At 40.7% G+C, this 27,346-nt stretch overlaps 1 protein-coding gene across 3 annotated transcripts in view; it reads left to right on the top strand.

The window, feature by feature from the left end:
* Positions 1-8,898: 8,898 nt before the first annotated feature.
* The window catches only part of RFX8 (regulatory factor X8), a 32,452-nt gene continuing 14,004 nt past the window's right edge, over positions 8,899-27,346 (top strand). For 2 of the 3 annotated variants that reach the window (XM_048325893.1, XM_048325877.1), the window contains exons 1-11: positions 8,899-9,024; positions 12,354-12,477; positions 15,212-15,273; positions 16,782-16,868; positions 21,253-21,303; positions 22,778-22,841; positions 23,846-23,980; positions 24,060-24,137; positions 24,657-24,770; positions 25,408-25,558; positions 26,987-27,045. In XM_048325893.1, coding sequence (XP_048181850.1) covers positions 8,933-9,024; positions 12,354-12,477; positions 15,212-15,273; positions 16,782-16,868; positions 21,253-21,303; positions 22,778-22,841; positions 23,846-23,980; positions 24,060-24,137; positions 24,657-24,770; positions 25,408-25,558; positions 26,987-27,045 — 1,017 coding nt within the window. In that variant the 5' untranslated portion in view covers positions 8,899-8,932. The remainder of the gene's footprint in view (positions 9,025-12,353; positions 12,478-15,211; positions 15,274-16,781; positions 16,869-21,252; positions 21,304-22,777; positions 22,842-23,845; positions 23,981-24,059; positions 24,138-24,656; positions 24,771-25,407; positions 25,559-26,986; positions 27,046-27,346) is intronic. The other variant, XM_048325886.1, reaches the window with a different exon arrangement.

The following is a 27,346-nucleotide window of genomic DNA, read 5'->3' as shown; positions in this document are numbered from 1 at the left end:
TTAATTCCCAGCCAGGCTTCAGCAGTCTGCATGAAAGGAGGTTTCATCTTGATATGATTTTCGTGTATTAACCTGCTTGTGTGCCAGGAACTGTTAATGAAGGAGGGCAGCTGACGGAAGCCACAAGATGAAATAGGAAAGGGAGGGGGAAAAAGTAATTTGGATGGCAAAGGGTGGTTGAGGGTTTCAGAGATGGAAGATTCCTTCAGAGGAAGTGAGGTGAATATGCCCCTTTACCATGGCCTCCAATTAAGATTGAAATGAAAGAACCCATGAGAGTGAGCCAAAGGTCGGAGAAGAAAGCCTTGTGAATATTCACCCTGCTGCAGCAGCTGAGGCTCGCCTGCAAGGTACGTTGTGGTCCCTCGATTGTTCAGCTGCTGGAGTGCCATGCTCTTGGCCTTCCGTGCCTCCCCACACAGTGAGGAACAAAACAAGGGGATGCAGATGCATCCCTCCAGCTCTCATGCCAGCAGAGAGCCTGGTTATGGCTGGAGGTCCTTCCCATGCATTTCCACATGGGTAAATATTAACTGTATGGAAAACAGCATTTGAGTTTAGGGTGTGAAAAATGGGTATTGCATAGGAAAGTCATGCCACAGTAAGGTGGGCTTTACATATTATTCGTGTATTTTTTCTTGGTCATGTTACATTTCTACACACACTGTAGCCATAACTGTGACAGTAACCTGCCATTAAGATGCAAACTCTAGAAAAATGTCCTGTACTTTATAGAATCTGTTAAGAAATGACTATGCATAGCTCAATACAATACTTACTGCAATTTATGCAGAGATTTCTTAACTAATTGCATCCTTAGGTACACTAATGCCTATAAATGGTGTGAGTGATAAAATAATTCCAGGGTTACTTCTACAAACAAAATGTTTGAGATCGGTTTTGTAGCTAAGAAAAGGAAAAAGACAATATGACAGCTGCAGAAGCATAAAAAAGTATGTCATAAGATTGTCTGAAATCATTCATATAGATCACTTGACTGTGAAGGCAAATTAAATCATGCTGTTTTCCAAGATTCACTCATAGTCAAATTGCATATCTTCCAAAACAAAAGCTTTGTGCATTCCCAACAATATGTTAGCATCTCTTTCAATTATGAAAACCATTAAATTTTTGATTTTAAAATATTTTTCCCTGTGGCCATTAAGCCTTCAAATTATGGAAAACATTTCTGATTCTAACTTACTGTTGCCCAGTTGAAAGGGGAATAATCTGTTGTCTTCTTGATTATTTTCAAGACAGTGGTGAAAATACATCATAAATATTTGAAAAAAAAATTGGCAAATTGCAAAAACATCATAGAATCTTGTTAAATACTGTTTCTGTCAAGAATCAGATTCAAGGGAAAACTAGTTTTAAATACTATAGGCTGATTATTTTAGGTTTTTAAATTTTAAACTGTTATAAAATTTTTATTAAAAATAATCCAAGGATATATTGAAAATATTAAAAGAGATAAGAAATCTCTGTGATTTATCTGAGGGCAACTAGGATGGCATATGAGAGAAAAATGTCCAAGGTACACTCTCTAAAATGCCTCTTAAAATTAAACTTTGTCTAAATTTTCCCCAGTGATTCTATATTCCCTGATGGTTGAACTAACACTGGCTGCAGTAGCAATGAGGTTGCCAGAGTGGAGTCACTGTTTATTAAAATTGATTCCACATTTAAGATTTTAACATTCAGCAGAAATGTCAGTCAAAAGTAAAGGGCAAAACCCTTCTCCATACCCTGAAATGCTCTGTGCTTTCCAGGTAGACTCCTGCTTAGTAACTAAGCAACCACATCCTGCATCTCTAACTCACACATTTTGATCTTACCAGAGGATTTTCTTTGGCAAATTTTACATTGAATCAATTGTAGATATGCAGTTCAAGTCTGAAATGTGCTTATTATAAAATCCTGAGTGAAATACTTCAGTGAATAATTGTAGGTCTGCAGATCATCCCATTTATGAATTTTGTAATCCAGATTGAAATTTTCAATTGGGAATATATCTTCAGCAATAAATCAAGAAAAGTGAATTTAAGCTCCATATATCTTTTGGCCTATATTGGTACTGTTTTTAAAAATTAACAGGTACAGTGTGAATGCTTATCATCCCACTGACTATAATATTGCCTAGGTTTGCTTTGCTTTATCCTCAAGGATTGTAACATTTAGTTTGAATACGTAATCAAAATGAAGTCAATGGAAAATTCTGAATCTCCTTTTGTAAACTCAACATTTGCATTAAATGTTTGCCTCCCATGAGTAAGTCGCATGGGCATTCTCACAGAGAAGTATTATGCTAGTAAAGCTCACATGATCACATATTCATAGAAAACAAATATGAAAGGATTACAACCACAGTTAAATGGAAGTTCCCTTTTGAATGTAAATGAATATTGAGGGTATATATTTACTCAGCTCTAGTGCTTGCTCATGCAAGACTCCAACCAACCAGAGGGCCAGCCCCATGTTACAAATATACTGCACACAGTCCAAATAAGAAGTTTGCATTGGTGGAAATGTTTTATGTAAGCCATCTGAGGAGCACTTAGCAGCAAGGAAAGTATTTGTAAGGCGCAGAAATGGTGGAGTGTAGTTCAAGATGAGGATCACAAATCAGGACCATAAAGGAAGGATGTTGATCGGTCCAGAGCGCCTCCATGGCTGGTCACAATCCAATCACCCCAGAGCTCCTTCATGTCCAGTGCAAAGCTGTGGGGCCAGAGTATGAACATACAAGCTCCTCAAAGGGGAATTTCGTATCCAATGTTACACAAAGGTTGATTTTGTAATTATTCCCATGAAAACAGAGAGTATTAATTGGTACAGCAGACATCTTGTCGTCCTAAACAGTATCAGTCTAATCTAATTCACTAAATTGGGAAAAAGAAACACTCTCTCATTCCACCAGAGCAATTGTTCCCAACCTTTATCAGCCATGTGTTTGCTGCTAGCTTCAGATCCAACACAATCTGTATGGGCATACAGTATCTACATCTAGTCTAGCTGTATCAACTGGCCCAAGAAAAAATAATATTTCTCTTTATAAAGTTTGCCTTGGCTATATCTGTACACTGCTGCAGCTAGAGCAACACTACTGCCAGTGACATAAATGAATGTTCTACTTATTTGAACAAAAGCCAAGCATAGACAAGTCACAAATGCTTCAGATGCAATTAAGAAAAAGACCATGCAGCAATCATGGAAGAAATTAGGTGGTCAGGGATGTCTGGAGGTTGTCTAATTCACCTCCCTGCTCAAAGAGGGGTCCTCGTGGATCTGAACAGTTCAGATGGGTCGTGGTACCTCAGCTTTCATTGCTCCTACAGTGGTTAGGCTTATTAAGTCTGTTTTCTCTCTCTCTCGAATTTATTGGTAATCTGACATAAAATATTATATGAAAATGTCAGTTATGTAACTATAAGCAAGGCATAAATCACACTATCTCCTACTAAGTTCTCTAGTCTGACGGATAAAACGAGATTTGTAAAATAATAGTAGGAATACAGAACTGTATGCAGTTTTAATCATACCACCCCTGACACTACAGGCACATAATGTTTCTCTGATGTACCATTTGGCCTAAGATATTCAAAAGGTGAGAAGATAAAAGTACATCGCTCATGTAACACATGCTTTACCCTCCAAAGTTACTTACGGAGGCAGGATTTGTATTCATTACAATAGAAGTCAGTTTCAGAGGAGTTAACTGTTAACTGTATTGTCATTTAATTGTGTCAAACACTATGCTGAATCTTTCAACAAATACTTCCAAGAAAATTCTTGGTTACTGTAGCTATTTAAGTGAAATATTTTCACCTGTCATTTTAATTAAGACAAAAGAAAGAAAGCATTTCTTTTCAAAGTAAAGTCTGTATTTATTTTTGTGGAGGAGGGTGATGTTTTTCTCTCTTTTCAAAACTTTTGTAGTTGGACTTTATTGTGAACACATTTGAAAGCTGCCCTTAATGCCATTTCTTACTTCAAAACTAATTGATTCACTGTGTAAACATTCCTGACGCACAAATACAATCAAGGGTCGTTTGCATGTGGTCTGCAAACCAGGCACAGGAGCTAATGTAGGAGCTGCTGTTTCATCCACTAGCCTCTGAGATAGATAGGGCTTTTCTGTATGACTCACCACTGCTTTTATTGTACAGAATTTTTTTTCCTGTTCAATTTACTCTAACATGCAAGCCCAGCATCATTATTTCAGAGTTTATAGCACAGCTGTTAATAATAGATTGTTCTATTAAACAGAAAGTTAACTCCAGTATGCATGCAAAATATAGAAAACAAAACAAAACCACAAAAAGAATGTATCAGGGCAGAATCATAAAATGATACTTCTACTTGGAGGAGCAAGCACAACATCTTCTGCCAAGCAGAAATGAAGCATTTGCTTTCTCCTGCAAGCATTACCTCAGCCTCTTCTGGACAGATAGGCTTTTATCCATTTCTCCATCTTGATGAGTCACTGTATAAACTGTTTGGCTGCCCTAAGCTGGTCTAAAGAGCAAGAAATATAAAGAGGAGGTGTCAGCACACAGTGGAAACTACAGTCCTCAGCTCCACAGTCACCTTCCTAGAAGCACTGCCCTATACTGGAGCACGAATAGTGACCAGCAGAGCCCCATGGGAAGTGTTTACACCAGAGTCTCTCCAGACGAGAGGGACAGAGCTGCTCAGACCCTGCTACCAGCTGTGGCTCGACCAAAAGCAGTCAAAGAATTTGTCCTTCATCTTAGTTAAAAGAAGATCAGTAGATGACACTGCCTTGGGCAGCATCTGGAATTAATGATGTTCCAACAGACAGTTAAGTGTTTCAGTTACTATGTGGAAGAGCTTTTCACCCAGCCTCTCCACCAGACACTCCAAAAACAGGTGATTTGAAATGAGTGAAGGACTGAGTGATTGTCAGTCATTGTGTCCCATCTCAAGTCCTAAGTGTTTCTAATGGCTTCACATCTTTCAAGAGATCTTAGTCATGCAATGATTGCATTGTTTGAATCAGTTTATTCTAGTCATGATGGGACACATCCCAATTTACATATTATTTTGTGTTCCCAGCTCCCTCATTAATGTTTAATGCCTCAATTCAGCCATCAATCCCCACTCAGCAAAACGATTCAGCTAAGTACAGATTTAAATTTAAGCACATTCTTAAATGCTTTTCTGAAGTGAAGCAGTCTTACACACACGCTGACATGCTTTGCTGAATTGGATTTTCATACACAAGAGTTCACATGCCATAGGTATTTGGGAGAGGAGCCTTCCTCTTCCTCATGTGCATTCATGTCCAAGTGCATGGCCTGTGAAGGACATAGTGTTCTATAATGTTAAAGCATTATACTTAAGGAGAAGATGGCTGCTGATTTGGTTTTGCTGCTGCTTCAAATGTCATGACACAGCCAGAAATAAATTTTGTAGGTTTTTGATTCTTTCAAGTGAGCTATTTCAACTAAAGTTTGAAAGATAACTATGACTCTGAAGATCTCTGCTCACAGTAAACTGATCAGATTGAGGTAATGCCCATCGTTGGCATTATTCAGATTTTAAAGGAAGGAAAATGAGTAAACCTTTGCACAGATGTAATGTTTTCCCTGGTAGGCCAACTAGTAGAGATAAAAAAACCTAAACAAACAAACAAACAAAAGCCAAACCAAAAAAATGTACTGACACATTTCTCAAATTGGGATCTTTGCCTTTGTCCAACAGAACTCTTACACCAACAGTGACCCAATTCTTTTAACTTTCATATGGAAAAGTTAATGGTTAGTTGCTCCAGGACCGAGGTTTGGTGGTTGTGAGGGAGAGATTTGTATTTTCAATTTTACTTTTCACGCTCTTTTACCCATTTCTTCCTACATGAGAATGAATGCAACAAATACCCTTCAGGCCTTTTCAACTCTGGGGGAAGATACACTTTACTATAGTCACATATTTTCATTGCTGCTGGTAGTGGTGGAAGCTGTAGTAGATTCACTTGCTTTTATGATTGTTTCATACATACTTTAGCTTAAGTATTAAAAAATATTATAAAGCACTTATTTTTAAAACTGTAAATATCTGAAAGATGTTAGCACTTGCCTTTACAAGCCAGCTGTCACCAGCAAGAGCTCTTACATAATCTGATTACCCTACAAGGCATCCAAATTTCCCAAGGTATGCAAATCTTCTCTTGAATATAGGATGGGGGGGCTGAGGGCAGACAGTAATCTGAACAGGCAATTTTGTGCTAAAGACAGTCCTTACAATGTTTTGGAGATGTCTATTACCTCAAAGTTTGGTTTAAATTTGTCCTAGTTATGGGTGAAAGTCAGAGGAAGGAAGCTTTTTTCGTACACCTTTTAATCAGTTCAACCATACTCCTAATTTTATACCAAATCTTTTTTCAGTCAAAGCGCATGTTCATTATATACTCTAATTTTATGCAAGGAGTATGTCCATGACAGCAATAAAGAGCTTTGCAGCTTTCAGCTTATGCAAGAATAAAGACTTACTACAGCTTGACCTAATCTACATCTACCAGTCCTATCTGACTGGTTTAAACTAAAGAAACAGATTTCAGGTTTTCAACCAAATTCTACTAACAGCCTGGCATTTAAAGTCAGAATCTCCCTTCTGTCCCACACCCCCTCCCCCACCTAAAAAAAAAAAAAAGCAAGTGTTGGAATTATCTGAAAGGTAAAGAGTCATTTTTGGAAAAAAATGGGAAAACCCTGATCAAATAAAAGTAGTGTCAAGACTTGAACAGCACACAGATCTGTCTCATTATCTGCAAACTAGGCAGGAAATTCTGTGGCCTAATTGGTATCTCTCGAGCCATGGACAGTAACTGGACAGGTTTTTTGTGCAGCATTTGCTTCTTTTCATCAAAATGTTTCTGAGTATTAGGTGTTGTCCAGGGACTTTCTGATCTGTGTCATTTCCCTTACTTCAGTCTGTTACCGCAGTAATATTCCATTTACCATTCTTCAGTTTTAGATAAGTTGTAAATGTTTTCTGGGTTTTTTTCCTGCTAAGGTGTGTTGGACCTGGGGAACTTCACTGTGTAGAGTTTCAAATAGTCCCAAAAAGTTAGTTGTTGGTCATGAACCTTGAGAACTATGACCAGGACTAGAAGCACATGCAAACACATAAGCAAGCGAGTTGTTGGAAACTGGAGATGAGGTTTCCTCTTCCTTAGGTGCATGGAGTGGAGGGCACTGCTCTGAGTGCAGAACGGACAGGCACACCTGAACTGGCAGTGAGTGTCCCAGGCAGCATCTACTGCCAGACCTGCTGCAGAAGCTCCAGGAGTACTTACATGGAAACATCACACAAGTCTTACAGTCACTGCAGTATCACTGTTGTCAGTTCTTACAACAGCTGCTTTAACCCGAGAAAGCTTTCACTCTACAGTATTTGCAGGAGTTTTTGCTGTCTAAGTTAAATGTCCCACAGAGGAGGTCAGTGGAATGCAGACATACAAAATCAAGACCAAAAACTGAAGGTACTGAGGGAAGGTTCCAAAATCAGCTTTTAAGTACAGTTATTGATGACAGACTGTACTGATTACAATTAATATACTAACACTAACCTGTGTTTTTGGCAGACATAATTTTCAAGGCTTTGGTTCAGGGGCCCTTGAGTGAACAACATCTTCCCATGGGCTTCTCAACACAGCATAAGGCTTCACAGATTCAAAGCAACCTGTACCATACATGACATCTGTGTGCAGTACTCCTCAAAACCAAGGTACATAATGGGGCCAGAAAACCAGCAACCTGCCACCTTTAATTCCCTTTCCTGGTGTCGTGCTCCCTACCCCTGCTTTAATGCTGCCATCTACCAAGGTGTTGGCTTTGGTCATATTGTCATAACGAAGGAAGAAAGCCAGTCTGTGTCATACATGGGGATTTCAGGAAGCTAATTAACGGGAAGGAACTGTGGGAGTTTCTGAGAAGCTGAGCTCTGATGTAACCCAAAGCCATGAACTAGTAAGCTTTTAGATGCTCCAGCCATACATAATTCGTGTTTGTCAGTCACATGGCAGCAAAGCTCGTTTTGCATAATGGATACTTGTGATGGAAAAGTGCTTACAGAGTTTCAGCAGAGCAGACAGACCTTTCATCTGAGAAATTAAACAATTATGGGAATTTGACATGTTCCTGTTGAAAACTCTGAAAGCAAGGCTTTAAAGATGTGCAAAACCTACTAAGATGGCACTCGTGATCACAGAATCATGGAATCGTAGAATGGCCTGGTTGGAAGGGACCATAAAGATCACCAAATTCCAAATCCCCCTGCCACGGGCAGTGACACCTTCCACTAGACCAGGCTGCTCAAAGCCCCATCTAACTTGGACTTGAAAACTTCCAGGAACGGAGAATCCACAGCTTCTTTGGGTAACCTGGGCCAGTGCCTCACCACCCTCACAGTAAAGAATTTTTTCCTAATACGTAATCTAAACCTACGCTTAGTTTGAAGCTATTCCCTCTTCTCCTGACACTACGTGATATTCAGAAGTACCGCCGCACGATCGGCCGTTTACACCGCTTTCCGATTTGGACAGAATTCCTTTTCTCGCCTGCAGTTCCTACAAGAATCCCGTCCGGCGTCAGAGCAGTGGGTGCCAGGAATGCCGCGTGGAGCCTGCCCTTCGCACCGGGGCCGCGGCTCCCCGGAGCCCTCCGCAGGGCGCACAAACCACGGGGCCGCTGCGGGGAGCGCCAAGGAGCGCCCGTGCTCCGCGGGGCTGTGCGGGGCTGTGCGGAGGATGCGCGGGACCGGCGCGGGGGATGCGCGGGACCGGCGCGGGGCGGGCGCGGGGCGGGCGCGGGGCGGGCGCGGGGCGGGCGTTCCCCGCCGTCCGTTACCCGCCATCCGTTACCCGCCGTCCCCGGCAGGCACCGGGCCCGGCCCCACCATCCCGGTACCAATGGACGACACGGAAGAGCAGCCCGTCCCGGAGCCGGCCGAGATGGCTTATTTCGGCCCCACTTCCCTCACCTACCTCCCCGTCCTCCAATGGTGGGTGCTGTCCCTTTGCCCGCTGCCCGGGATGGGCTGAGGATGGAGGTGGCGCGGCTGTCTCTCCTTTGCCGGGGGCTCGCAGGATCTGCCTTGCCACAGGGAGTGTAGGAGTCCTGCTTTTAGCTCTTCTCGCGGTTTCTTAGGGCAAAGAGGCTGGTTTGCTGCAAAGGCCTCATCATCATGGTGATGCACAAACGATAACAGGAAAGCACGGACATTTTCCTAGAAGTCCGTCTCGTGCCACAAGCCTTAGTGATATGGAGGTGGTTTGACATGGGGGAGACGGGATTTTGTCTCAGCCTACTCACTGGCTGGGATCTGGCCCCTGTCAGCCATCTACTTGGTGTGATGCTGCAGGGCAGCTGGCCAGGATCTCCCTGGATGGCCACGCGTGCCTGGTGGGCTCTTATAGCACCTGGGTGGTTGTGAGCAGGTGGCACAGTGGCACTCGGGGTGATGCTGGGCGTTTGACATTCTCCAAGGTTATGTTTTCTTGAGCTGAAGGTAATGGTTGAACTCCTTAATGAGACACTTTCTGTAGTGGAGGAAGGTTGTCACCATTGTTTTCTTGGGCTTTGAGAAGACCATCATCTGCCTCATGACAGCTAAAGAGAAACCAGGGTAACTTTTCTTCTCTCCCCAAGCACAGATGTGTCCTGCTAGTAAATAATTTTGAAGCTTTGTGGGAAACAGTAACAACACATACAATCTTTTAACTTCTATTAAATTCTATTCCCCCTGCCAGCCATACTTGAACAGTGGGAGTTAGTCTGTGTTTTTACTGTGATATAGACACCACTGCTCCCATTTCAAAAGGACTGAAGGAAGAGATTTATACAAGGTCATTCATCCAACAGGTTTGAAACACACTGTAAAACTGAATCATAAGCAATCCTTGAAAGGATGAACCAATGATTTTTTCTTCATCATGACAACCTTTTCATGTTTTGAAAAATTTTAGATGTTCAGCTTCATTTCACAGTTGGTGCATTGCCAATAGCAAACCAGATTTTGTTCCAGAAATGGTTTAACAGTAGACTTGCCAACCTGTATAATGGCCTGGCTGCTGAGGGTTCACACAGAACAGGTGGCAAACCCGAAACACTTGGAGTCTATGCGAGGTCCTAAAATCAATCCGATAATAAACTCCACCCAATGTGTGGATACATAGTATATAAATGGAGGTCTTTCCCCCTGTGCTTTTTCTTTAACCTCCGCCTTTCTCCCTTACCATGCTTTCCTTTTGATTTTGTTGTCTTTACTCACAGTTTTGTTTTGATGCATGCCATAAAAACTCAGGTTTTGAAAACCTTGGTGCTAATAGGCAAGAAGATGAGTGCTGTGCTCTTTTCTGTGTGGATTTTTTTCCTGATAGAAATATTTTTGTGTTATGTGTCAGCACTAAGAAGATGTTTGACTTACTATTTGAAAAAGACTGGCAGTTTAATAGACAAAAAAATCACAAAGTGGAATTCCCAAATACTTTGTCCCTAAGTAGTTAAATGCTGAGGAAAAATTTTTGGCAAAAACCAGCTACTGAAGCATGAATTAATTTCTGATGCAATTCCAAAGACTCTTGTGGTGTTATATTAAGGATGAATTTGAACTTAAGATTAATCTCCTCTGAGATTGCTCGATTGTGAAGGGTTTTGAGATGCTCTAGAAGAAAAAGCATTTCTGCCTGCTGGGAGCCAGAGCTCATCAGGACTCTTACGTAGAATAAATTTCATTTACCTTTTAGCCTGATGACAGGAAATACCCCATTAGAGCAGCAGATCCCCTGTCTTTGGGTGCAGGTTCCTGCTCAGGTCTAGCCATGAAGCCTTTCCTGTTGGATGGCGGGGCTGGAGGTGGTGAGGAGCTGGCAGGAAGCCCAGCACAGCCTCTTGGGTTATTGGGTGAGAAAATGGTCTTCAAGGAGGTACAAGTGAGGCATTTGGGGGTCTTTTGCTAGGGAGGAGGAAAGCTGGGGAAGCAGATAGCCTTCTTCAATGGAAAAGGGGGAGGAGGCACAAATAACAGTTGAGGTAGACATCATCAAGCTGCACAGAGACCATCTTCTTGCTCAGTCTGTTCTAGCAAGCCAATTTGCTGTAGACCTTATCCACTGTTGTTGTGGTTCAACACACAACTGTCTACTGCCAAAGCAGCTAAGATAAACAACTGGGTTGCCTGAAATCAGGCTACTAAAACAGAGAATGCTGGTTTAAAATCCAGCTGACTTATCTCACCCAGTGAATGTGAAAAGTCTGCTTTCCCAACCCACTCGATTATCAGTAAAGATACAGTGAGTAATTGGCACTGTGCTGCACTAGCATTCAGCTGATACATTAATTAAATATGCATAAATAATTTGGTAGAATGGAAACAGAGTCAAAGCAAGAAACTGCCGTGATATGAGCAGCGTGTCATGCTTTGAAAATTAATCCCTCTGCTCCTTTGCTTCAGCTTTGCTCCCATATTTGTAGTGCAGCCTATTATCTTCTGACATCAAAACCATTGGCATTATCTTATAATTAAAGATCATTTTTTTGCTGGTGAAGGTAATATCTTAGGCTAATAAGTAACCAAGTTTACATCTTCCTCACCGTATTCACACAAGTAGTTGCATTTACTTGACTATGACCATTATGAAAAGTAGGATGAATCAGGGATTTGCTGAAAGGGTGGATATTTAAACACCTAAGCTGGTTTCAGTCCTGGCAGTTCTGTTATATAATAACTGTAAATTAAAATTCTGTTCTCTTATTAGGCTTGTCCTAAAGTCAGTGAGGTTATATGAAAATAGAATGTGGTCCTTTATAGTTTGTGCACTCTGTCCCAAAACACCATATTGCACATTTTAGGTGAAAAAATGCTCATATTATTATTTTTGGTATAGTGGATACCTTTCTATTTAGAAGACCAAAGTTAGATCCTTTCATATAAAAACATTTTGCATATGAGAAATTCTAATATTGTCTGTATTGGTGTTAATGTTATAATGGTATTACTAAGCTGTGTTGTTTTAATTTAAAAATTATGAGAACTAGTTAATTTCTTAGCAGAATCTCACATGAGCTCTCTTACATGTTGAAAACAAGGAAAATAGAGCTTTAAAAGTTAAAAATAAAGAGAGAGTATACATATATATCTATTTATATGAAAAAGTCTATTGTTTCCCAGGATACAGGTTAACACAACGGACGTAGCTCTTTTTCATTCTATGCTTCTATAAAATCAGAGTGACTATTACAGAGTTCACTGTAAATCTGATGAACTATTAAAATCTAACAATTTTTTCTTCTAACTCTGACATAAACCAACTGATGATTTTTGTTTTAAAGGCTAGCTGATAACTTCTATTTATGTGGAGGATGCACTGTACCCTGTCGGCTACTATATGAGCTGTATATTGAAACCTGCAATCCGGATTTCAAGATTCAAGTACATCCATCCACCTTTGGAAAGGTACAGAGTAGATAGGATATACAAGATAAGAAGTAGGGATGCCTAAGCAGAAAACCCCTTCATCAACTATACACACTGCATATCAAAAGAGATTAAATAACAGAGAAGAATGAATATGTAATGAATTATTCTTGTGCGTTTTCTAATGTATTTCTGCTAAGCCCTCAGGTAGATGTATTTATATCAGAGGAAAGTGCATTGTTTGGGATGGAGTTTATTTTCTTCAGGGAACTGGTGTATGATACTCTTGCAAAGATTTCTTCTGCCAATATATTTTAGAAAGTTTTACCAGTTTTCTGTTTTTAACAGCAGAAAGTTAAACAACTCATTCCAAGGAGATGACTCTTCTGTCTTTAAAAGACATCTTTGGTGGTTACATAGTTTTATACTTTCCCTTTTAAGTAAACTTGGGAGATTTTGCTCCAAACACACCCTAAAAAGTTGTTACAGGATCCTCCAAGCAAAACAAATGCAGATGTAAAACTGAATCTCCTTCTAACAGTTCCACTCTTCTATTACACAGGGGTTGATAAAACCCACAGAACAGTTACCACTTAAAAATCCCAATTGCAACCAACACACGTAGCTATTCAACCTTTTTTAACAAATTGAGGAAGATAGCCTTGTGATTATCTCTTGTTCAAGACTTTTTGTTCAGATCTTCCTATTTTTTACGGCTAACATTCTATTAATTCCCATAGTAAGAGCTACTAAGCATTGTTTTAACACAAGCCCAAAATAATTTAAGTACAAGTTGTACCTGAAGTCATTTTCATTTGTGTGGCTAACCCCACTCTAGGAATCATTTATCTCAATTCGGTTGAAGCTAATTTTTTTACTGGATAAGTTAAATCACTTTTGCTGAAAATAAAGATTTGAGTGAATGTTCTGGTGTGATTTATTACCATAGCTTAATGGATCATCACCCATCAGCTAAGACTGCGGGTAGAATTTGCCTGGCTCAGCGTAGACATTGGCCAAGAAGCTTGTCACCTTAAAACTGTCTAGGTAGCCAGTGGAGAGAAATAAGTAGTTACAGATGTTTTCTCACACTAAATGAGTCACCTCAGATAGCTCAGATGAAAGGGGCCTCAGAACTGCCATTTGTTTTTCCCCACTGACTACATAGTCTGCAGTGACTATCTTAGACTTCTCTGCCTTGTAGCCATGTAGGTGAGATTAATCCCATCCTGCCTGTACCCTTCCGGTGCTCCAGCACAACTGAATTACCACTTGTAAGCTAAGCCTTCTTGTGGTTTACCTTAATGTGTTTTCCTTTTAAGCTGGGACAGGCAAAGATGAAGCATGAGTCTGGTCACATAGAAGAGCTGACGAGCCAGAGCTGCTGTGGGCTGGTGTTTGCAACTATTTGCTCACAGTCTTAACCAACCCTGTGCATTGCAGCGCAAGCTAACACATCCCACAGGAGCAAGTTGGGGTGCAGCTCCCCTGTGCCTTGAAATGGTCTGTCCTTCTGCAGCAGGAGAATGGACTGTGTAGCAAGAAGCCGAGGAGGGCAGGAACTGCAGCAACCCTGGTTTAAACTGAGTGCACATGTAATCAGTTACCACAGCCTGTAATGGGCTGAGCTATAAATAAGTTACCAAGCTGCAGTAACCTGACTGTGCTCCATGTGTGTGGACTGCAAGGGCTTTTGCAGTCCAGCCCCATGTGGATCAAACTATGGTGATTGAAGACACTACTAATCTCATCTGCCCCATCCCTCTGCCCAAATACATCACTGTCTCTGTAGAAATGGCAGCGGGAGGAAGGATATGTCTTGTGCCACAAAAGCCCCAGCTTCATAGGCTGCCCTTTTAGAAAAATGGGATTATGCTGTACTATCAATTTGAGAAAGGGAGCAGCTGGGGGGGGTGCATGCAGAAACATGCAAGGAACAGGACCATCATTAAAACTAGAGGAGCGTGTTAATGAGTCCTTTTTCAGGCCTTTGGACCAACGACACACACTTGGCACAGAGTCCAAGCCTTGTGCTGCTGAGTGGAGACTCTCCTCACTCCTCGCTAACAGGATGTAAATCCTCTGTTCCTGCCATAGTGGGAATATTAGAGCGTCCTGGGTTAGTCCTGGACCCAGGTGTCCTGAGTTAGTCTCTGTTTTCACAGGACAGCTCATGCAGAATAATCGTAGTGAAGTGAATTATTACCCTGACAGTATCTAATTACTGTGTAGACCCCGACCTTGACAGATGCTGCATGACCTCAGTTCACACCACCATGGTGGTCAAAAGGTTGCTTTGCAGCTTGATGATTCAGGTCCTTTTAAGACAGATAAGTCAGGCCTTATCCTGTCAGTACACCTTCCAACAGTAGGTGGGTAGGTGAAGCTCCTTGTGTGAGTAAGTCCTTCTTAAATGAATAAGGATTGAAGGTCTGGCAGAGTAAGGGACCATCAGGACACCTTCAAGTTCCCCCAGCTGATTGATCCTGCCCTGGCTGCAGGGAGTCTCTTGGTGTAAGCACTGTTTTCCCCTGCAGACTATAAAAAAATTTCCCATCTGAGGGAGGTAATCCCTTAAGTGACTTAGCCTTGGATCCGCAAAAGCCTGATCGAGTTTAGTTCAACAGTTACCATTTGAGAGGTATGTAAGAACAGGTATTAGCCTGGAAATGATGAAAAACAAACAAAGTGATTAAAGACAAAAAGTGTGGCAGATACATTTTTGCATCTTAGAATGAATTTGCCAAGTATCTCCAATTTTCTGTTTATACAGCTTATTCAGTTGGTTTTCCCAGGCCTGGTGACAAGAAAGCGGACCACAGCAGGGAGTATCAGGTATTGGGTTTGTGTCCTTTCTTTGAAAATGTAACTTATAACTATTCTAATAAAATTTGAAAGTGGCTGACTTTTCAGCCCCAGCACTGCAATATGGCAGCTGAATTTTTGGTTGCAAGTCTGTAACACAACATAAGATCCAGAGTAATTCCTGGTGTAACCAAGGACATTAAAATAGAGTTAATTCCATGAAAACCACCACATCAGATCTGCTTTGGTAACGCATGAATTCCAGATTGGACTGCTTTTTAAAAGACTTTAGTGCTCCAATTTTTACTGGCTATTAACAGCATGGTTTGCATGAAGCGTCTGCCAGACATCACAACCTTGCTGAGAGCTCTTCAGACACTGCGTTTCTAGGCCGGGAAAGACTGGCTCTGGGATGCACAGGGGTGGCAGCCATGATTAATGTCTGTATTGTGCTTCTCGTCCTTGCACACATCCTTGGAGTGACCCAGCACATACTGATGGTCAGTGGAAGTGCCGTACAGTTTTAAACCATTTAAATCAGACAACTTCAGGTCCTCCTCCTAAATGTAATTTCTTTTCCCCTCCCTCTCTTCTAGACCACAGAGATTTTGATGCTTTTTCATATTCAAAGTTATACTCACTCTGAACATCCAGACTAGGAAAAGAGGTGTTTTAAGGGCATTGAGAAAGAGTAATTTTACAAGCATTTTTTGTAGCTGTCTAGTGTGGGCTTTGAGAACAATATGCCTTTACTTGATCTGTGGCTTGTTTCCACTAGTCTGGACTTGCTACCAGCTTGAGCCAGGAAAACCTCTATTTTGGGCTATTTTGGGAGTGCCTCACCTCAGACACTCCTAGGCTCCTCCTCATAGCAGACAGGATTTGGGATGGTGTTTGGTAGCCCCCAGCCAACATGCTCTCTCTTCCCATCAGCAGAAGGTTACCCACTCCTGGCTGCAGGTGGCCCCAAACCATGGCACTGCTCCCGTGGTTCCTGGTGGCCCAGCCTGGGAGGAGCCAGCTGGTAGCACCTTGCTAGCAGAGATGGTGACTCTGTTGCTCACTGAACTCAGACAAATCTTAGAGAAGGTCTGGCAGTTGAGTTTTAGCTTGCCATGACACTGATGGGCCATCCAGTCACTGAGCTACTGTAAATGGCTGAGGAACAGCTGCACTACGTTCTTCAACATCTGTGGGGATATGGGGACCTCTGTCTGCTAAGAGTCTGGTTCCTGACTTCACTAACTGTCCTGTACAAATCTGAGGCACTCCATTCACTGTCTTAAGTTTTATTTCATTTAGAAGAGGGCATCATTCCAGGGCAAAAACTGTTAACAAGAGTTTGTAAAAAGTTTGTGTAATTATTTTCTGTTGGGGAAAATAAATATTCAACATAATTAAAAAAATAAATATAGCTGCTACTTGATCTTTTCTTGGTTAAATAGAATGATCATCTGCTTTCAAACAAGGATTATGAATTATTTGCTGACTTGTTGAAAGGCATATGGTTGCCAGTTCATCTTTTTTTATTTTTCTAGATATCAATATGATGGAATAGCTATCAAGAAGGAGTCTTCTTTTTATGCACGTTTTTGCTGTCTTCTGTATGAGCAAAATTATCTCAGGTTTGTTTTTTAAAATGTTTTAACCAAAAAATGACACATGGCAGTCTATATGTTTTGTGAAAATCTGTAAGTCATCTGTTGAACACTGCCAGTAGCATTATCTTTTTCTTCTCAATATAAACACTATGAAAGTGCTGTGCCTTTAAGTGCTGTGCCTTAATAGACAAGCTGCATTTTGGAAACAGACCCTGCCTAATTAGACTTTCTTACATTGGACAGTTTAGCCATGTAGATCTTAAGAGCAAGAGCTCATGCTGAACCTAAAAGAAGAGCTTAATATATTGAGACTCTAAGTGGGAGCTCAAAAAACCCATATTGAAATGGCTTCATGACATTCTATCACCTTCCTCATTAAAGAGTAGGCTGAAGAAATGTATTGAAGTATAAATGACTGTATTGTTTTGAAGAATCCTACACACAATCATGTTATCTGGGTTTTTTACTACTAGAAACAGTACTTCAGAAATCCTTCATTCACTTGGTATTAAAATACCAGATTTTAAAATCACCTCTTGTAAGAGAACATCAATAAGAAAATGTGTAAGACAAGTATAAATGGATTGCAAAACTTAAAAGCCTAAAAGCCAAAAACGAATGTAAGATACAACGGTAGATTAAAGTGTAGACAGGAGCATGTTGTGGGCAGGAGAGGAAGAATTCTCATGGTTAAGCTCATGGTTCAGATAAACAAACCACAGGCTTGAATTTCTTCCCAGAAAAAAGAAAAAAAGGAAAGAAAAACAAAACAAAACAAAAAATAGAAGAAGGGAAATTCTGCCATTTTGTAAGTTTCACACTCCTTTACACCGAAGAAAAAAATTAGGCGCAGCCTATACCTTGGACTTTGAAGACCAGGCTTGTATCCTCATTCTCTTACAGTCTTGTACATTACTTTAGTGTGCATATGGGAAAATTCTCCGTTCTTTAATATGGAGATCTAGCTTTATTCTATGGCATGAATGCTAGGGGCATACAAGTCAGCCGATCAAGGACCAAGGTATCTGGTGATGCTGAAACTGTTTCAGTGTCCGTGATAGTTTATATAATATTTACTTAATTAAGTGCATGCTTTAGAAGAACATGGAAAAATTACACCCATAGGTTTGTTGCCTTCCTTCACAGGTTTTATGGCAGGTAATGTTGCAGAAGTCCATAGAGCAACAAGGGTAAATGATGAGACAGGACAGAGGATCAGGTTCTGTAGACGATCAACTGGCAGTCTTGTTGTTTTGAGACTAAACAAATTATTCATAGGAAATTTGAGGCTGCTTTCCCATGACACCCTTACTGAAGTGATATCCTTCACTTCCTCTCTACCCAGTACAATCAGAATAGGCCTAAGGTTTGACATCCACAATGAGGAAAGGTCTTGTCTGCTGTTTAAGGAATATTGCAGGTCTCTGGCTAAGTCTCTGCTGGTCTTTCCTTTTCAAGGAAGGAAAGGTGTTTCCCTGCAGCATCACTTGAAAATAGCAATCTTGATGGGCATAAAAGAAAAGCTGATGGTTCTGGTCATGTGAGAGATGAGAGAGAACAGAATTATTTGAATTGTTGCTCTCTTTTCCTCCCAGTGCAGAAACATGAGGAAAAAATGCATAAAGTAGGAGGAACCAGAGAAGCAATGTTAGGTGAGTTTGGGGCAGGTGCAGAAAGAAGGACTTTAGCCACTGCTGGGAGACAGATGCACCACATATGCCAGCATAGCTTCTGTCTCTGGCCCTCCTCACGGAAATGAGCCATCTCCTTGGATGGGCTGGGGAACACCCTGTAGCTCATGCTTGACCATAGGGAAGATGCTGTGCTGGCTGCAGGCCTCCCCCTTCTTCTCCACCAGCTGCCAGAGGTGCCTGCCCAGACATCTACTCCTAAAAAACTGTATTTAATTTGACCAAGCCAAGGAATAGGACGTGCATTCCAGGGAAAGGGCTGATATCAACCAGCCACCTACTGATCTTGATATTGTTTCTTGAGATAAAGCTGTCCTATTGAGACAATTGGCATTCTTCAGTCTGGAGAAGAGAAGGCTCCACGGAGACCTTATAAGCACCTTCCAGTACCTAAAGAGGGCCAACAAGAGAGCTGGGGAAAGACTTTGTACAGGGGCGTTTAGGGATAGGACAAGGGGCAATGACTTGAAACTGAAAGAGGGTAGACTTAGATTGCGTATTAGGAAGAAATTCTTTACAGTGGGAGTGGTGAAGCACTGGAACAGGTTGCCCAGAGAAGCTGTGGATCCCCATCCTTGGAAGTGTTCAAGGCCAGTTTGGATGGGGCTTTGAGCAACCTGGTCTATTGGAAGGTGTCACTGTCCACAGCAGTGAGGTTGGACTGGATAACCCTTGAAGGTCCCTTAGAAACCAAACTATTTTACGATTCTATGATTCTATAACTTTTCAGATTAAAATAAATTCAAAATATAAAGATTGTATTCAGAAAAAGATCATCTTTCTAATTGCAGTAGAAAAGTCCCATAACTACAAAATTATCTTGTCAGATGTTTCCTTCATTTAAGACAATTTTAAGAAGACACTAAGCTGTTGAGTGAAGCCAGACAGCTGAAATTAGAGCTTCCACTGTAAATACGGCTACATCTCTGTCCCAAGCCACCATGTAAGCCCACAACACCTGGGCAGATGGGTGTCAGAATTACTTCTTAGTATCTCATAAAGCACAGCAGGAGAAAACAGAGAGAAAGCAGTAAAAAAGCACAAAACATGGCCAGAGAAGCATGAGTAGCAAAACTCTGAAAGAAATAATTAGGTCACATACTAGAAAAGCATCTGCTTCAACCAAGTAAGTGAGTTAGTTGCCATTTGTGTGGAGTTTTGTAAGTTCTTTGCAATTAAGTCATGAAGGAAATACCTCATCTTTACTGTCCTATCAGTAGGGTTCAGTACTTTTTGAAATCACTGTTAATTTTTCATTATCCAAGAAAACCGCTAAAACCAGAAATGGAAAATTCTAGATTGTTTTTTACTTATAAAATTGAAATTTAGAAAAAGTTATTAAAACTTGAAGACTTTTTTACCTGCGAGAATAATTTTTTTCTCATACAAGTAATCATATGTATAAACACAGCAGGGTATGACCTATAACATCTCAGTTTTTGAGAGTGTAATCATGCGGAAATTTCCAAATCAGAGGGAAGATTTTTAATGTACCATTTCAGTGCAGTCCAGTGCCAGTTTGTTTTCCAGACCCCTCTAATGGGATATACTTCTCTGGCTTGTTGCCATTTCCCTCTGGCAGAGGCAGGGGGTATCTGTTTCGGTGGTGAAGGTGTCCTAAATAACTACTGCGCCCTCCCATGCCCGAATAAAGTCCAACATGCAGATGCTTTTTCTATCACACCCACCAGAGGGGAAAGTGGATCCCTGAGCCCAGCTGAGAGACCACAGCATCCATCTAGCCTGTGGGTTGGTGAAGAAGGGAATGGTTTCAAAACTATGAACCACTCTTTCTAATTCCTGAAAAGGCTATTTCTTGACCATGATAGACAGCAACTGATGTGGTGCTGGTAGTGAGGAACTAGGCTTCTGAAGGATCTGGCAGCTTGGAGCTATGCTTTTTGATGTCACAGGAATGGCAGCAAGATTATTATGATTTGCCTTTGAATACAAAGAAGGCGTTAGCAGTCTGATAGTTGGTGGGACTTCGGATGTGTCAGGGTTGGAACATATTCACCCAAGGAGTGATGAGGATGGTCTTACACAGCACCTGTGAATTGGTTCATTTAGAAATCTTCAGTTCTTTGAAGTTATGTGTACCACAGCTCTGATGATGGTGTTTATGAAAATAGTGTAAATATATGCAACTGTAGTCAATGAGGTCTCCAAATGTATTACAGACATGAGAAAATACGGTATTTACTGATTTGCATTACAATATGATGTGTTCCCTCTTAGAATGGGAGCTTTGAGGACAAGCTCTCCCTAAAATGGTACCCGGTCTGACTCAGAGTACAGCAGTGTTTAAAAAATGTCATTGAATTTTGGTTCTATAAGAGTTGCTTTTTTGATTCTAGTAATAGGCAAGGTTTAGGCTCCTGACTGTCTAGTGAAGCAAACCTATTCGTTTTTAATTTAAAAAAATTTATTTTGATTCTAGCAAATTAAATTTACTAATCTCTGTGTAATGTGACAGTCAACAGCATGCACATTCACCACCTTCCCTCCTTTCACTTTTCTTTTGTCCTTCCCATTTATGTCTCTGTTATTCTTTATTTCATCCCCATTCTTGTATTTCCCATTTTAGCTTTAGTTCCCACCCCATAGTATCACCCAAACTCTGCAAGAGAGATGGTGAAACTCCTTGTGATTTTGCTGTCACCCATTTTCTCTTTCTCCCACCCACCTCCTCTTTTGTGTGTTCCATCTTTACCCAGGCACTGCTCTCCAGGGGAAGTGAACATCTCTGATGTGCAGCCAAGCACCAGGTGAGTGCCAGCCCCCTTTGCTTACAGTGGGAGCACATAGAACTGTTAGTGTTCTGTAGGTATTTGCACTCAACCATCAGTGAGCTCCTGGCTGGCTGCTGGGGCACAGAGGAACCCATGCAGCACTCCTTGTCTCTCCTCGACGTCCCTGTGTCAGGGGAGTGGGGAGCCAGTCTGCCGAGGGAACCAACACACTGGAGGCGAGCGATGCTGATACGTGTTGCCATAGTAGCAGCAGCAGAAGATACAGCTGGCCGCCTTCTCAGGGAGAGCAGGAGCTGGAAAATATTCATTAATTTTTTTTCACAGGGTTTAGAAATCTGCAGGAAGGATCTATTTGAAGGTGTTATGAAACATTTCTACTTACATGTGTTTGCCTTTGTCCAGTCACCACTTCTAAAATGTTTGGGGGAAAGAGTCACCAGCACTACCAAACATACTCAGCACAAATGTTGTGCCCTGTCTTGGGCAGCCAAATTAGTTGTTTCACTGGAGCACAGCCTTCATGGCACAGAGTAAGGCAGAGGGAAAGGTGGCAAGGGCCTGTCCTGTGGATGGCAAAGAGTGGAGAGGAAGCATTTTCACTGCTTGGAGTTTACAGGCAGATAAGTTGCTATATTTTGTTCTCTGTCCCTTCAGGACATATGGTGGTACCCTGCTCTGTAATACATCACAGCAGTGAAACCAAGTAGCCAGGATTTGATTAGATAGCCTGCCACCCTTCAAAACAGCCAAGTCCAACAGGACCCTTGAGTTTGAAATGCCTTCCTAGACAGTGAGCAAGTGTCAGCAGCAGATGGAGGCTTTACTGGAGACATCCAATTTTTGCAGCATGTCCCTTTTACTAGCAACATTGCCTCTCCCTCTGCTAGCATTAGCCTCAACAAAACAGGCAGGGAGAGAGCTAGGAGAAAGTACAGCAAGAAAGCAGCCTGTTGTGCCTGCTTTCAGCAACAAGCCAGTGGTCAAGCCTTTGCAGGTCCAGGTAAATTCTGTCTGTGTGGAACACCATGGCCAACTTGTAAAGTAAATGGGAAATAGTCAGAAACAAAATGCCATCTAAACTGATGTACGGTGCAGAAAATGTAGTAACGGTGAAGCCTAAGCACAGGGATTATTATGCTTTTGTTATTTTCATGTTTGTAATAGTTATTACCATTCCAAACAAAATGTAACTGCAAGTACAAACCCATGGTTCTGGTACAAGATGTTCAAAGACATTGCACTGTTAAATGGTCAATTGTCATTAAAATGCATGTTTCAGTTTTATCTTAAATTCAGAAATTGATCTTCAGATTTTCTAGAAAATCATGGGATTACCAAATGACAGAAAAGAGAGCGGGGTTTGTTTCCCAAATGCAATGCTCCAACCTAGTGCAGTCTATCCAATTTGAGCTGATTTTCTTACTAAATAGAGAACAAATCAGTGAGCTTTTGAATGTTTGGGTTTTTTCTGTTATATATTTTATCACAGTAGAAGTTCCTGGAGTTCTGAAAATGCAACTGATTACAAGAAGAATAGACAAAAGAAAGGAACAGTGAGTTTCAGATACATTAGATGTAACAAAATGTCTATGTGTGTGTTTAATTATAACTGCTATCTAATATGTTCTGATGAAATACAGCTAGCCCATCTTCTTCAAAATAATCCTGTGTAATCTCACTACATTCTTACTTCCCCCACTCCTATTTTACCCATTAGCTAAATATTTTTGTCGTCTTAACGTCAGCTCAAATAATTTTGTCTGTACTAAAAGCGGAAATTGTGGCTGACAGATCAGGTTTTGAATATTAGGGGAGTCAGTGGGGCACAACCTTCCTTGCCTGAGGCCCACGGTAACAGACTTTCATGCTGTTGAGACAGCGCCTTTTCAACATGCTCAGAGTTTATTGGCATGAGAAGTATTTAAATACTAGGATATGATTAAGAAAAAAGTGCACAATCCCTGCCCACTGAAAAGGGCCAATGCAAAACTATCATGTGGCAGTTCTCCCCTCAGCGAGCTGTCATGGGATGGCCTGACACCAGGCTTGTTGGATGTCAGCCAGCAGAGCATGAGCAACAAACTTACGTGGACCAAAGTGAGGAAAAAAGGAGAGGCTGGATGTCTGTCTTACATCTAGCAAGTGCTCAGGTGCAGTAATGAGTGCTGTGACAATGACAGCATTCATTGTCACAGCTGGGACATGTGCTGTCATCCCAACAGCACAGCCAACTATCTGCAGCCTTCTCCAAGGGGTTACAAGTGTGACACAGGTGCTATAGAAAATACATATGGAAGATATGTAGAGCATTAAATATTCATTGGTTTTGAAAAGAAATTCATGTACAGTTTAGGATTTAAATATTTAGGCAGCCCTGCTTGTTTCTTTCACCCGCCCCTATTTTCTAAAAAAAGACAAGCATTTCTCTAAAGACATATATCTTATTATAAAATCATGTCCTACAATTTCAAGAAAATACTTAATACCTTCAACCAAACTGACAAGTTAATTGCAATCTTCTCTTTTTATTGTCCAAAATATATTCTTATCCATCAAGAGTAAGAATTTGCAGTATTATCCATCTGTCATTTATCTGAAGACTGAACAAGAGGCATTTCATTACCTTTCTCCTGATTTCAACCAGTTCTTCTTTGGAGAGCAAGCTCAAAGTGAAACATACCCTTATGAATTGGTAAGTTCAAAGTATGTGGCCATAAAACAAGTCAGCTCTTTTCCTGTGAGATCATTTTGTATCCTCTTTTTGGTAACAGATTGCACTGCTTGCCAATGACTACTACAACTATTGTCAAGTTATCTTAGAAATGGTGAGAGAGACCAAGCTTGACAAGGTATGCCTCTTCTTTAATAACATTTACTCTGACAACAGCAAACAACTGTAAGGGTAAAATTGTGTCTGTGTAGCTTATTTACTTGATGGTTTGAGCTAAGGTAGATGATTTATGGACAAAAGGAGCATTCAGTCAAGTTACTTTAAAATTCTGAATTAACACAATATGCTCCAAGAATCTGAGTTTGTAAGCATATCCTGAGCCCTCCTGACACATCAATAAGTCTGAGCTGAGCACATAAAACATAGCCATGGACACATATCTTTAATTACATCCTCATATCCAGAGCACAATTCTTTCTTTCCTCTTTTGTACTCTGCTGGGTGAGGTTCACCTTGCTGCCACTCCCCACAGAACGCTTCCACTTACACTGGAGCCCAGCCAGGATGGGTCCAGGCAAAGAGTCCATCCCCATGGTCATTCCTTTGCTTCTGTGCATGTGTGTTGTCTTACTGAATTACACTTCACATTCCATGAGTGTAAAATCAGTGAAAATTCATAAAGGGCTTTGTGTGACAGGTGGAAGACTATATCATGTCATTCTGGACGTCTCTGCAGGCTGAAAGAATGGAACTGATGTGCTTGCCAGATGTGTGCCAGCTGTTAAAAAGCTATGATAGGTATCTATTCAAGGTACTGTACACACATTTGCTTGTTGTAATTATGCTATTACATGTTTGTGTCTTTTTGGTAGTTCTAAGGAGAAGGGCCCTCTCTTTCTTGTTTGCTGTACAATGGGAGTTTATTCCTCACCTCTATATTTTGGCTTCTTCTGAGACAGCCCAGTATGGGTTTTGAAAGGAACCAGTGGAATTTCAGATAGCTTCCATTTTGCTCCTATGTATTAATTTGAAAGTTCCTAATATCAATGGAGTGTGCTGTTATAAATGTGGTCTGTGGTTCTGGCATGAGATTATGTGACTGAAATTTCAACTGATAATGGTTTTCCAGATTATGAGAGTCACTTTTCCCTTGAGAACACTACTGCATTTCTCAGTGACCTTCCACATAGAAATATGCAGTTTTCTGATAAAAATAATTTGCTTCTTATTTCCAGCAGGTATTGTCTAGAAATTAATTCAGGAAGCAACATTTACTCTTAGGATCTTTTTCCTTCTGCGAAAAAAGGTAGCTTAGCTCTTGCTTAATTGTAAGAAAAAAATGAGCTTCTTTACACTTACATTTAAACTATCAATATAATTTCATTTCATGCTGCTGTAAATATCTGTGGTACACCAGTCACATGCAGCAGCATGAATTTGTATTCTAGGAATTGGAGAACATCCTGCTTCCTGATTTCCTGGACGAGGTGCCTGCACAACACATAGACTCAATCCGATCATTCAGTGAAAATGTTAAATGTTGGATGCTTATTCCTTTGGGAGGTTTTCCATTACTGCTTCAAACATCCAAATCTAATGGTAGGTTTGAGTAAGAGAGATATTTTCCAAAATAATATTTGGTTAAACTGCAGAGAAGATTGTATTACAAAACTCTTAAATTATTTAAAAAAAATTTTTAGCTGATGTAATGTTGATAGTAGCAACTACTAGAGTTAGCTGGGATACAGTTAAAAATAAATGGTCTTAGATAATGTGTGAGAACAAATTTAAGCCAAAAGTATTCCCAATTCATGGTAAATTGAATTGAACTTAAATCTTCTTACAGATCTGTCTCTTGCCATGATTGCTTTGGCTGTGTAGATGACCAATAATATGCAGCATGCCCTCTGAAACTCAGATATTATTCTCTCTTCCTCTTACAAGTGGCTTTACGCTGATAAATTAATAAATGGCTGTAGCACAGGCCAATATAGAAGGAAAAAAACCATAGTTCCATAGGGAAAATATAACTGACATTAGAGGACGATTGGAAAAAATCTGTACTCTACAAAGCTATGTGTGTATGTGTGTGTTTGTAAATGTACACACACGCGTTTATTTATACCTTTAATGCTGAAGATTCCGACTAAAACCTCATGTTGCTCAGTTGCTCATTGAGTGAAGACCAATTCTGCAGCAGCAAAACAGAGCTCCTGTGTAGGCAAAAGATTTTATTAGGATTCATATGCTCAATACCACAGACAGACTTAATTTTGGTGTTTCTTACATTTGAATGCTTGACAGAGCAAACGTAGTAGTGTGTTTTGAGCATGTGCATGCATAGAAGTATATGTAATTAATCAGCTGTGACTCTATGTATATATATCCTGGTCTTTCTGGTTTGTACAAACATCACAGAAACAGAAATTTTCACTTGAAAATCGTTGTCTGTCTACAGAAGTTGCTTTATATTCAGTTTTCCTGCAACTGAGAAGCAGTTATTTATTTTATTCTGAAGCAGGGTATTCTTGGACCATGCTTTTCATAATTACATATAACACATTATAAACAGGAGAAAAGTAGAGCAAAAGAAACCAACTCCTATTAACAGTGCTGAAGAATTATAGATGCATAAAGGTGGAAATGTAAACTGTCTAAACAAAATACAGCAGGTTTAGATTTAACGTTGCTTTCATTCACCTGAAACCATACAATTAAAAGAGCATTAGTCTTAATTAGGAAGTATTAAATGTAAGAAAATATTGAAAGTCTTCTTCCTGTGCATCATGGATTAATAGATTCACAGTGAAGGAGAAGTGGTGAGCTGGGCAGCTTCTTGCAAGCTTTGAATGCAAGGGTGCCCAGCCCATCCCATAATGCTGGCTCCGTGCCCCTGCTGTGCCCTCCATTACCCTCCAAATCTCCCCGAGGGAACTACTTTCAAACTTAAAAGATCTGTCTTCATTTATGTATTTTAGACTGTAAAATATTAATGATGTGAAACACCTGCTTCTTCTTCTTTAACAGCAGCTGAAGAGTTTGTAAAAAGGCTCAGGAGACAGACAGACCTTTGCAACATGGTCAAGGTATGTTCCAGAATTCGTGGGAAAAAAAGCTGGGAATCTCATTCCTGCCAGCAGTTTGCACTGTTTTTGAAATGCTCCATGGTAGGACAAGAGCAGCAGCATGGATGTGCTTAACTGTACACTGACCATGCCCATCTCTTCCCACACTGTTAAGTATGCTGAGGGGACATTTTCCTCCCTCTGGATTCTTCTGAAAGCATCTGATATGTGGCTGATGGTACCCCACGGAGAGGAGAACACAGTAGTTGGAAGGGTCAGATGACAGTTTCCAGTATCTTTGCCCATCCATGCCAAAGTCAGT

Source organism: Corvus hawaiiensis, chromosome 2 (genome assembly GCF_020740725.1).
Source record: "Corvus hawaiiensis isolate bCorHaw1 chromosome 2, bCorHaw1.pri.cur, whole genome shotgun sequence".
NCBI lineage: Eukaryota > Metazoa > Chordata > Aves > Passeriformes > Corvidae > Corvus > Corvus hawaiiensis.
The sequence above is the reverse complement of the archived record's forward strand: the minus strand, read 5'-3'. Positions and strand labels throughout refer to the sequence as shown.